The sequence below is a fragment of the Epinephelus moara genome, chromosome 11, assembly GCF_006386435.1.
Source record: "Epinephelus moara isolate mb chromosome 11, YSFRI_EMoa_1.0, whole genome shotgun sequence".
Classification (NCBI taxonomy): domain Eukaryota; kingdom Metazoa; phylum Chordata; class Actinopteri; order Perciformes; family Serranidae; genus Epinephelus; species Epinephelus moara.
The window spans coordinates 12,354,444-12,366,686 of NC_065516.1; the positions used below are offsets into that span (position 1 = coordinate 12,354,444).

Genomic DNA, 12,243 nt, shown 5'->3' on the forward strand with positions numbered 1-12,243 from the left:
TTGAGCTATGTGCAAAGTGAGAAGCCTCAGATGGTTTCACACTGAAGTATTGACACTGGATCTTTGTGCAAAGTTTGGTTTATTTTCAAGCATGAGAAGGCAGATTTTCTAGCAGAAAAAAGACTTGAAAATGCTGCACTGTGATCAGTCACGCTCAGGCAATTTTAAAAATGCCATCTTTACATTGACTCCAATTGTTCACATTAGAGCAAAATTCAAAATGCTGTCAAAAATTCAGTTTTTGAGATAAAATTCTGAAATTTGCCACACATCATCTACCATGACTCTAGAATTTTGTCATTTTTTTCATGAACACTGAAGATTTATTTAGCAAGAATTTGCATGTATATGTTTACAGTACCGTTTACAGTCAAACATTTTGATGCACTGTAGGCTCAATTTTTGATAAATCAAAAATCTGAGAAACATAGTTTTTGTAGGACAGTCTGAAGATGTTCTGTATCAAGTTTGGTGTCAATTGAGCAAAAATTGTGGGAGGAGATAGGTTTAAGAAGTTTTACAGTTTTTGAAAAAAAACCAAAAAAACAGAGTGATGAACTTCATAATTTTTAATAGGTTTAAGTGTACAAAAGTTTCTTCAGTATTGGGGCTACAGTCTGATGAAAGTTGTGAAGTTGTACCATCAGGACTATTGGTTTGAGTTTACAGCTGAGGATATCTGGCATGAGACTGGACCTTTGTGCAAAGTTTGGTGAGTTTTCACCCATGGCAAGTATGATTTCCTCGGAAGAAGAAAGAAGAAGAAGAATACCTAGGATTGCAATAGTGTCCTGGCAGCTTAGCTGCCCGGACCCTAAAAAGATCTAAATGATTAAATTCCCCCTAATGCACTAATGCCAATGTTTAACTTTCAATAGAACAAGTTGTGTACAGATTACTGCTGTGAAATCCCTCTCCCCTCAAACCTCAAACACATCTCCCATGACACCACAAACCTCATTTCTTCCCGGCCCGGCAGAGACGCCCATTTTGTTTAATCACTTGTTTGTATACCTTCAATCCTGTTTCTGGGAAAGTTGTGGCAGTCAGTGACGTCTGACACGTACAGTAACAGTTTACTTTTTCAGAGAAAGTCAATTTGTGAACATCAAGAATGACTAAGCATTAAACAGAGGATGAAGATCATTAGAAAAACACTTTTTGGGAAGTAAGCTTATTTACTTACAGGTCTCATATCCTAGAGTCAGGAGATGGTTCGCTTAGCTTCATTTAAAGACTGGAAACACAGGGAAGCAGTTACCCTGGTTCAGTCAAAAGGTTACAAAATCTGAATTATGCCAGACTATTTTTTAGGCAAGTGCTGCGACTTTTCAACATCTTGTCCAAGAGGTCACTGTGCCAAGAAAGAGTCCAGCATATAACCGCCCATATAAGTGTAACATGTCATTTTTACACCTCAGCTTTTGTTCAAAACAAACACTATGTAACATGTTAATAAGTGAGCCACAGAGGTGCTAGTAGGTGTATTTTTTTTTTTTTTTTTTACCTTTGGACAGAGCTAGACTTGCGGTTTCCTCTTGCTTCCAGTCTTTATGCAAAGTTAAGTTGAGCAGCAGCTGGCTGTCGTTTTATATTTAGCATTCAGACAAGAGAGACATTTTAATCTTAAAGGTCCAGTGTGTAGGATTTAGGGGGATATACTGGAAGAATAGAATATAATATAATAAGTATGTGTTCTTTAATGTATAAACACCTGAATAAAAGAATCTTCATGTTTTTGTTACCTTGGAATGAACAGTTTATATCTACATAGGAAGAGGGTCCTTGTCCACAGAGATCGGCACGTTGTACCGCTATGTTTCTACTGTAGTTAACAGCCTCTCCATGACAAGCAGCGTTGGAAAAACACAGATTTTTGAATGTGAAACTGCTTTTTTCAATGTTTTTACCAGTTTAAATCACTGGGTCCGTTTGTTTTGGAGAGGAGGCACCCTCTGTGGATAATTCGTCACCCGGTAAAAACCTCAATGATGTCTGGATCTTAAGTTATTACAGAAAAAGGAGAGCACACATCAGCACATGCAGGGCGAGAAATCCTTCTGCAATGAGCCAAACAGCGCCTAAGAAACATTGATTGGTAAAGTGAAACTGCTTTATTGTTTTTATCAGTTTAAATCAATGTTTTGGAGAGGAGTAGACCTCTGCGGATAATTCGGCTAACAATGGACATTGAAGGAATTCTAACCAGGAGAAGTTTTAGTGGGTTGCAATCTGCAGTCCGCACTGCTTGATTACACTAAATCACCCTAAATTATACACACTGTTACCCAAAATGTTAAACTATCCCATTAAGGTCTGCCAAAATATAAAACTTCAACCATTTGACATGATCAGAGTAAAAGGAAATACTGCTTCAATATTTTCCTTCACAGCACATCAGCGTTAAACCCAGAACACTGGGAAGCACTGTAATTGTCATCTAATGTAGATCTAAATATAGAGAATTGAAAAGTGACAGTTCAGGTGTGGTTGTGTAAACAGCAAGAGATTCTGCTAGAGGAGGAAATGATTAACCTCTGCAGGTTACTGGGGCACGAAGACACACCAGAGCTGCTCTCATTGGCTGCTGATGAGTCATCAATGATGACAGAACTGAGGATGCAAGGTCAAGTTCAAGCTTGTTCGGTTATGTCAGCCGATAATTTGCCAGGGATGTCACAAAAGACACAGAAGGGACAAAACTGAAGAACTTAATTTTGTTTTTCTTGTATAAGTAAATAAAGAGCTCAGTTCCACTGCGATGCATTAGATCTGCCATAAATACATTCAGTTTCTGAGCAAAAACACAAAAAAGCAAAGATTTCTAAACATCGGTGGGACGTGATATTTTGCATGTACTTAAGTAGCGCCAGTTGTGTCCTGTTCCCAGTACAAAATGTCTAGCAGACACCTAATGTACAGCAGTTGTTCAAGTTATTGTTTGGAACTGTACTATGAAATCTAATTGAAGCTGCAGGAATGCTCTTATTTCTCTGTTATGTCACAGTCCATTAGGACGATGTTCTTGGGTTTCTCTTACTGGACAACACCGGGGGGAAATATGAGACAATTCAGGGAGTGGGTGGAGGGGTGTATTGAGTTAGAGAGCAGCTCTGTGTGTGTGTGTGTGTGTGTGTGTGTGTGTGTGTGTGTGTGTGTGTGTGTGCTGCCCTACTCAGATGCCAAAGGGTGGTTTGAATACGTCATGGTTGCCTGCAGTACAGTGTCATGCTGTCACATAATCACACACCTGACTCTATGTCACCCTGAGTTCAAAACGCCAAAAGGGACCAGTTTATTTTAGCATTTAAATACCTACGTATATAACAGGTTCTGCTGTGACTGTAACATAAGTACAGCAGTATGACACCGCCTTCATGACCTGGGACAAGTGGTTGTTTTTTTTATTCAATCCAACATTATTCTTAAATAGGCAACAAAATTCCCGGGGTATTTCCTGAGAGACATAAGACTTGCAGTATATTCATGATGACATTTGGACACAATAGATGTCCTTGTAGTATGATAAATAAGGCCAAATTGCGAAGGCTTACACTTGATTTTCAATGCGTTTTTTGTGATTTAATGCATGAACCCCTGAAGCAGAAGGGAGCCCCAGGATGTTTTGTTTATTTGTAATTTAGTTCCCATGGAGAGAGGAATGTTTACTGTAAAATTTTGAGATATTGAAAATGCAACCACATTTATGTCCCCTCTAAAACTGGACAGGGATATCAGATAGGCCAACTTAAACTGGATTTTAAGATGGGATATTAATGCAACCAATTCCCCATTCGCACGGGACTAGTATTACCTGGGGATGTCTCATAATTTGTAATACCTGCAGTGGTCGTTTGTGATTTTCTTGAGAGAATCTGCCATGTCCATAAATTGTAAAGTAAAAAATCCCACTGCAAATTACCTACCATATTTCACCAAACACAGACGTCATGAGATAATATTAATCCTGTGATCTGGGGTCTTCATTAGGTTTTTTTTGTTTTCTCTGCACCTCTCTTCTGCTTCTTCTGTTTCCCAATTGAAATTATGGAGGCTGCATTGGCAATTATAAATAAAAGTTTGGACAGCATTTTGGGAGCAGAATGCTTATCCCGTTACACAGCATGGAGCCCCGTAGAGCAAGTTTAAATCCATCACAGGAGCAAAATGTCCAAAGATGAGATAGACGACTTGTAACGACAGTTACTGCTCTAAATGTTGAATTGGGTATTGGCCAGTACACGAGTCTATGTACCGATCCGATACTAGGTAACTCATCCGCACAAACAACATTTTCCTAGCAGTCAATTTTCTGCTCTAAAACTGCTCTAAAACTCTGACTTTAATGAATAGTGAAACGTTAGCAAAATGTCAGCGATGAGGCAATATTTTACACTGGTTAAAAGAATGTATATGTCCATGTCTTACAAAGGATTTAACCAGAGCAATGCCATACAACGATGACAGAAATCATTTCACATCCATACAGGGTTAGTAGTATACGATTAAAATAACAATTACATTTTTTCAACACAAAGGTATTGGATCGATACTTGGTATAAGTTGACGTGCAAGTTACGGCATTGGCATTAGTACTTGGAGGGGAAAAAATGTTTCGTAACATCTTCTCTCGTGACAATGTGTGGAATAAATGGCTCTGTTTTTTTAACCCACAATAATGAATAAATAAATAAGGAGGTTAACACTGTACATTGATGCTAGTGGTGCTGTGTAGTGTTTCTGTGTTGTGTAGCATCATAACTGGGAGTAAATTTGAGTAAAGACTTTGCTTATCCTGTGTGAATATGTCACACAAAACAGATGTGGGGGGTCATTTCTAAATCACATGAGGTTCCCTGGTAATACTGATCCTCTGCGAATAGGGCTTTAGAGTGTACAGTACGCTGTTCACTCCCACCAGTTACACCTTGCAAGCAGGAAATAGCATACCCTGCTCTCTGCCTCCAACATGCTATATATACACAGTATACAGACACACACACCTTCTCCTTTGCAGCTTATGTGTTATTCTCTAGACTGCCACAGGTATCGCAGCATGTTAAACCCCTGTTAGAATTTCACAGCGGATAAACGATCTAGTCTATAAAAATATTCCCACTTTTCATTTACTGTATAAAGAGGCTGGGGTATCATTTTAGTTTTTCCATACTGGTGCCAATACAACACCCAAGTTGCTGAACAGATGCCAAAACAACATTTACACATTTTTTTGTACAAAACCATTGCTGTCCTTTAAAGCCAAACTTCTCAGCACAAGCAGCAGTACAGGGACTTTCTCCGAAAACAATGCAGTCTGACATTTCCTGATTGGTATCTAATGTACATCACTGCCTGATTTTGATAAGGAAATATCACACACAAACAAGATTTAGATCTGTCCAAGCATCTGATGCACACTTTCTACTTGATGCTATAAACGGATTTTGGCTCATGTTCAAAGCCCAGCCCTGACTGGATATGTCAGAACATGCATATAATATGCTGTCAGATCATTAAAAGTACGGTGAGAATTTGGTACAGATTCAAATCAGCTGCCAAGCTTTCATGCATAAACATACTTTTCCACTCACACAAACACCATGCTGTGTCATATTTTCTCACCCTGACACTGCTGTTGCTATAGAAACAGGGAGAGTTTAACAGGAAGGTGGGATAGAGACGGGTGCAGTCTTACCTATGAAGGGGATTGAATCCAGGGAGTCGTCCAAGTTGTTGGAGCCAGACTTGTGTCGTGTGTCTCCGAGCCTTCTTAGATGCATCTCCCTAAAGCTGTCATTAGATGTCCAGCACATAGCTCCATCTGCAGAGCCTGCCTTCACTAATGTTGGTGACTTGTGAGTCACTCCTCCCTGGTTGTCATTAACAGCTAGTACATAGGATGGAGGGCGGATGTGGGGAGGTGCAGAGTTTTTGTCCCTTCTTAGGACAACGACTGTTGCATCTGGTCCTTCCACACCCTCTGCAAGCCCGCCATTAGTCCGTACAAGGGTGCTGGAGATTTCTCTGACTTTTGGCTTTTGGGTGACAGCTCCATTGGTGGTAGAGGAACCAGAGGAAGAGGCAGTGACCACACTTTGTAGTTGTTTCTGCAGGGGCAGTCTGGAGGAGGAACCAGAGCAGGAGGAGGACCTGACTGCCAACCCAGCCTCTGACCTGCTCTCCATTTTCAGACTATCTGCCCTGCCCCTGAGCTGCAGGTGCAGAGGCGAGGAGTAGCCCAGGTGGTTGCCCACGATGTTAGCTCTTTGGTCTTTAAGAGGGTCTGTGGTTTTAGTGGAGGATAAGGCAGGTGAAGGTTCTGAGATGGAGTTTTTGACAGGCAAACGTGATGGTCTCAATATGACACTGTCTGCCCTTGGGGTTAGTACAGAATCCGTCGTACCTTTAGTAAACACAGGAGCAGCTAAAGGCGAATTAGATAATCCACCTCCTCGTCCTTCATCTTCCTGTCCAGTGAGACTCCTGTTCAGATGAGGTAGCGCTCTCAGGCCTGTCCCCTGCCTGCTCGCTCTGGCTTCCTCTCCCCGACACAGCAGCAGCCTGTCCTCCAACGCCACTCTATCTCCAAAGACAGCCAACCCACCTGGCTCTGCAGGTTGCTGCCCCAGGTAGTCACAAGACCGCGCCCGAGGTTTGGGGACTCCAGTGGGGGTGGAGAAAGGCAGAGCATCCTCTGAAACACTCCGAGGCCAATACCTGATCGGCGCTGTCCTCTCTGCTCCACTTCCAAGCCTCTCTTGTGAGACGCTACGTAAAGGAGTCACCGCAGTACCCTGGCTACCTTTATCCACACCACGGTCATTGGAGGTGCTTCTTCTTCTGACCTGGGAGCCCAATGCCCCTCTTTGACTAGCGCTTGGAGGAGGAGGTGTACGTTGCTGGGCGTAGGCAGAACTGGAATTCGCAGCTGCACGCAAGCTGTCCAAGCGTTCCTGGATGGTGCGGCAGCCGTATGTGTGCAGCCTCTTGGCGTCAATATAGTCCTTATAGGTGGTGTAGTTTTTCCAGTCAATGTTCTGGTGTGGAGAGGTGGAAGGGGCTGTGGGAGAGGGTGAGTAGTGGTTGGCGCTGGGCGAGATGGCAGTGGAGAATGTGTCCGGTGAGGCAGGGGTGGCCCGTACCGGTGGAGCTAATGTGTCAGGATAGATTGGGTCAGGTCTTGATGAAGCGGGATAGAGTGGGCTTTCTGTGGAACGGGACAAGGGGTACTGCAACTGTGCACCTCCGGGTACGGAGGGAATAAGGGGTCTCGGTCTAGCTGAGCCAGAATCTGCTGAAGGGCTGTACCGGTTTTCCTCTGTCCTGTGGCTGGGTCCGGCCCGAGCCACCCGGGACCCCCTGTCAACTGGATCAGGCAGCATGGCCACTGTCCTCACGTTCTCATTACAGACACACACCACTGTCTGAGACTTTGACGTCTGTTGGGGCGGAGGCGATGGTGGAACAGGGATTTCAACGCGGTAGCTCTTTTCCGTGGTGCCCCCTCGTCTTCCTGGTCCCTGAGCCGGCCCTCGGGGGGTCTCAGTTACTTTGGCTGGCTCTGACGTCTGAGCCATGCCTGCAGTCTTAACTTCTATCCGAGGGTAGCATATGGGAGGGGGCTCCGGGATGTTCTGGGCATTTCCGCTGTACGCATCATTTCCTTTGAGGTATGCATCCTGGGAATACGCCTGCAAGAGATTATAAGACATTATGTCACTTCGGTTGCTGAGAGGTTGGAAGGCTAAAATAGATTACATTAAACCCTGGGAGAACATCACACCCAACCAGGGACAATATTCATTAGACTTTACTAAAGACATGTACAGAACAGGGAGGGCTGTGGACCCGTTTGTGAATCTACAGCTCAATGCTGGGGCAACCTCCTCTATCACTAGATGACGAAATTACTGCCACATCTCACCTATGACTTCATCTCCCTCTGCCCTCACAGCAACAGTACTGATCTTTTTTCTAAAATATCTCAACTGCACCGCAGCAATGTGGCTGCTCACATATTTAAAGCGGAGAAAAGGTCGTTAATCCACTGGTGTCATTACTGACAAGACTCTCTGTCAGAGCTGATGAGATTATCAGCAAGACAAACACTGTTAGAGCATTCCCTCAAGAGAACTGTAGGTGACAGATAGACAGCTGGATCCAGTCCGTCTATAACAATAAAACAACAGCATACTAAAAGTAGACACAGTGCTCCAGCATTACTTCTCTAAATCAAACACACTCCGTTTCAGTTACAGTTTCTCAATCTTTTCCTTGGAGATGGCAAACAAATGTTACAGCATGCCATGATACAAATTAACTGCCCTGAGAAGTAACAGATGTGGAAGAGTGGGGGGAAAAAGGATAGCCAGAAAGGCAAATAAGTCGAGAATGAAGGCTGGAAAGTCCAGAATAAACCCATGAAGCCAGGAGAGAGGATAAAGCTGGCAGGGGCTTACCCACCTTTCGAACCGGAGAGTGTGCCCTGAGGCATGAGGAGAGGGTGAACGGGGGACGCCTCTGTCTGCCTCTGGCAGCTAACGCTACTTCTGTCAGCATGGCTCCACAACTGTACTGTCACTGTAGCAACTAGGGTACTTTCCTTGATTAAAACTTGAAGAAAAACACTAAAATCCTGCTAGCTTTAGTCCTTTACTCTCTCCAGTGAATGACAGATGGCTTCAGAGAAAACGCCTGGCAGCATATTGAACACGCTTTATTCCCCCATCCATTCAGCGCACAAGCTCTTGAGAAAATGAAAGGGAGAGAGTTGTGGTGTTGGACTTTAATCGATAGCGCTCTACCTAGGGTGTCAGGTTACAATTGCACTACTAACAGCAGCAGCAGAGAGGTGCCTCCCTCTAGATTTACATAAGTCATATGGTTATTTCCTTGTTGTGGAAAGTACAGAGCAAAGTGTCTGAGGTCTGCTGACATTTGAACTCACATCATTTGTTTTTTTGGTACAAACATCTTTCTCTCAACTTGCTATTCCAGGAAAATTCCCAAAACTTAACCTGTACTAAACCACAATACATATCCTGCAAAGAGGGGAAGCATATTTGGGGTTTTAGGGGTTTGCCAGCTTCTACTTGTGCAAATATGAGCTCTAAAGGTGGTGCCACATGTCATAGGAGCTATGAATCATCTGGAAAGACAACTTAAAGAGACAGTTCATCCCAAAATCAAAAATAATTTTTTCCCTCTTACCTGTAGTGATATTTATCAGTCTAGATTGTTTTGGTGTGAATTGCAGAGTGTTGGAGATACCGGCCATAGAGATGTTTGTTGTATCTCCTACTAGATGGCACTTGGCTTGTGGTGCTCAAAGTACCAAAAAATACATTTGATGAACTCAACAGCAATGTTTCTTTCCAGAAATCATGACCTGGTTACGAATGATAATGTGCAGAACTATTTTCTTTCTACTGAACTACACCTGCCAACCATATCACTACGCAGACGGAACCCAGCTGGCACCAGACGTCACTGTGATATCAGAAAGATGTTGGACTCTTGTGTTTGACAGATGTTAAATTTTAATTGGAATGAATTGGTTTGACAATGTTTTTAAAGTCTAACGATCTTAGAATTTCATGTTGTGTGGATGTTAACATGACGTTTTGCAAACGTTGGGTTTTGTTCGCCATACCTTGCGTTATTTTGATGTTGTTACTCTACATCAAGATGACGTTAGATTTTGGTCACTCAACAACACAACTTAAAACCAACAAAAAAATCACCAAATATCATCTATCCTTCGTATTCTATGTCAAACTGACATAGACGGCATTAGTCATTGTCCTGACGGTGAATTTCGGTCACCTTTTGCCACAACCTAAACGCAACCAAACATCACATCTAACATGGTTGGTGGCCAGCTGACAAACGTGCATCAACTCATAGACAAGAGGCTTGTGCTCACCACAGTGTATGATATAAACATGTATGATATCTTGGCTGAGTTGTAATGTTAGCTAGCTCAGGGCTACTGGGTGAACCAGCAGTAGATACACGATTTTTTCTGCACTGTAATGCGGTTGGTGGTGTAGTTTGGTAGAAAGAAAATAGTTCCTACATGAAACTGTTCACAACAAGGTCTGTGGATTATCTTGAGTAACCAGAGTCTGGAAAGAGTAACATCTAGCTCCATTGTATTGGAGAGAAGGCAGACATCTCTATGGGCAATATCAATACTTGGCAACTCACGCTAAATGAAACAATCTAGATTGATAAACAGCACTATAGGCAAGATATATGTAATTTTGATTTTGGGCTGAACCGTCCCTTTAAAAAGAAAGTGATTAGTTAGTATAGTTTCCCTTCTTACCAGTGCAGTGATATCCCTGGAAAACTGCAGTCCACAGGTTAGAGAAAGGCAAGCAGAGAGAAAACAAGGGGAATAAAGAGAAGTATACAGGTGAGCATGAAGAACTGAGAGTTACAACGCCATCGATGGAGGTGAGACAGGCAACTTCTCTGACTTCAGCACAGGCTAAAAATACATTCCCTGAGCAGCAGCATCATAATCGGAGGTAGTGGAAGGAAGAAAGACGGAGAATGGAGGTGTTGATGTCCTTCTCAGACCTGAACATCTTCTGAGTTGTTCTTCATCCCCATTATTTCCTCCTCTCATCCCACATCTTCCTCCAACCACAACACAGCTGCTGCTAAAACACACTGACAAATGTTTTCTGCTAGCCTCCTCACTCTCAACGTACTCGGCATTTCTTTCCTTTGCTCTGTCACTCTCACCTGCTCACTGTGGTACCTCCCCTCCCCCTCTCTGGTTTCTCAGTGGCTCCTGCACTACACACACTCTCTACGTGCCTTCTTTCATCCTCTCGCTCATCTGTAAGACGCTGCTCTATCTATAACATGTTCACTTTTGGGTAAGCATAACAGCACGCTTGCCTGATCTGCGCTGGCTTCCTTCCCTCACTCACTCACTCCTGTAGCTGAGAGGAGTCAGCTGACTGCAGCTGCACTCCCTCTGGTAGTGAGTGGGCTCAATGTCTCCCAAAACACAAAACAGAAAAACATGAACACATTTAAAAACACAGACACAGATACATCTACAGAAACCACCATGTGCATCCTTCATTCATCCCAAAGTAGTTTTTTTCTCCTTGTAAAAACAGGATAAAAGGTCACACGAAGCAGCATTCAGGATTTGTATTGATGAAGACAAAGTGTGTATACAGACAATTTAAAGGAATGACTTCATTGTGATGTCCACAGGGAACTCGATAGCATACAAACAGAAACACTTAAATCAAGTCTTGTATCGGGAAAGTAAAAAACAATCCCTAGCTGACACATCAAACACTGAGTTTAATTTTTGTTTTCCTCAATGGGGAGAAAGAAGCTAATTGCTCCATTCGGATCCCTCAGCCTTGTGAGTGCTCAGACTCATTCCAAAACGCCAAAAGCAAGTTTCTGTGGCTTTTGGTGAGCTGCGGCCAAGCTAACAAGCTATGTGTGGAATTTAGCAACACAGTGGGATCTGACTCAGTCCTCCGCTCCCAGAGAGAATTTCCCAAACGGAGGTGAAAAACGTGTGGCGACTGGTTTGACGTGGCCTGGCGCTGTTTTATCGTCTGTGGGGCTCTGGACCCTGACTGATGGCGTGGGCTGGCTGTTTGCACCACTGAGCTCATCAGCGTTAGAAGCAGAGGGGCTGTGGAGCTGTGGCATGAAGTCTAGATCTGCTCCTTTTGTCATTAGCCTTTTCTCAATGAAAATGTACGCTCACATTTATGGAAACTGATCCACACATTTATCCATATCAACCTGACATGAGTCAGGCAGTGTTAGTCTTGAAGATCAAGTTCAATGACAGGATGAGCAGGTAGTCAGAAAGACACACCTTGTGTCCCCACAGGATTTGATCATTATCCACGTTCCTGCATGGACCAACCCTGTGACTCTCTAAATATTTGGCTGTATTGTGGGCATGTTTAAAATCTTTATAATTAAATATTCGCCCACTCTGTCTGGTAATCTGAGTCCAATAAAATGTTTATGGTTCACTTAGGCTTGTAACCATTAGAAGTTTATCTGCTGTGGCGTGGGTGGCTTGTCAACACTTTGTCTTAATTTTCTTTGACGGAGTCAGACATCAATCTGACATAAATCAGAAGTAAAGCTGCAACAATAAGTCGACTTCGATTAGTCAATTGACAGAAAAATAATTGCCATCTATTTTGATAATCAATTAATTGCTACTTTTCCTGCATTTCT

General features: G+C 43.0%; 1 protein-coding gene across 3 annotated transcripts in view; it reads right to left on the bottom strand.

Annotated features, from left to right (window-relative positions):
* Positions 1-12,243, bottom strand: part of LOC126397681 (rho GTPase-activating protein 21-like) — a 108,303-nt gene that overhangs the window by 15,774 nt on the left and 80,286 nt on the right. For 2 of the 3 annotated variants that reach the window (XM_050056611.1, XM_050056609.1), the window contains 2 exons: positions 10,331-10,354; positions 5,696-7,691 (listed from right to left, as the gene is read on the bottom strand). In XM_050056611.1, the coding sequence (XP_049912568.1) occupies positions 5,696-7,691; positions 10,331-10,354 (2,020 nt within the window). The remainder of the gene's footprint in view (positions 1-5,695; positions 7,692-10,330; positions 10,355-12,243) is intronic. The other variant, XM_050056610.1, reaches the window with a different exon arrangement.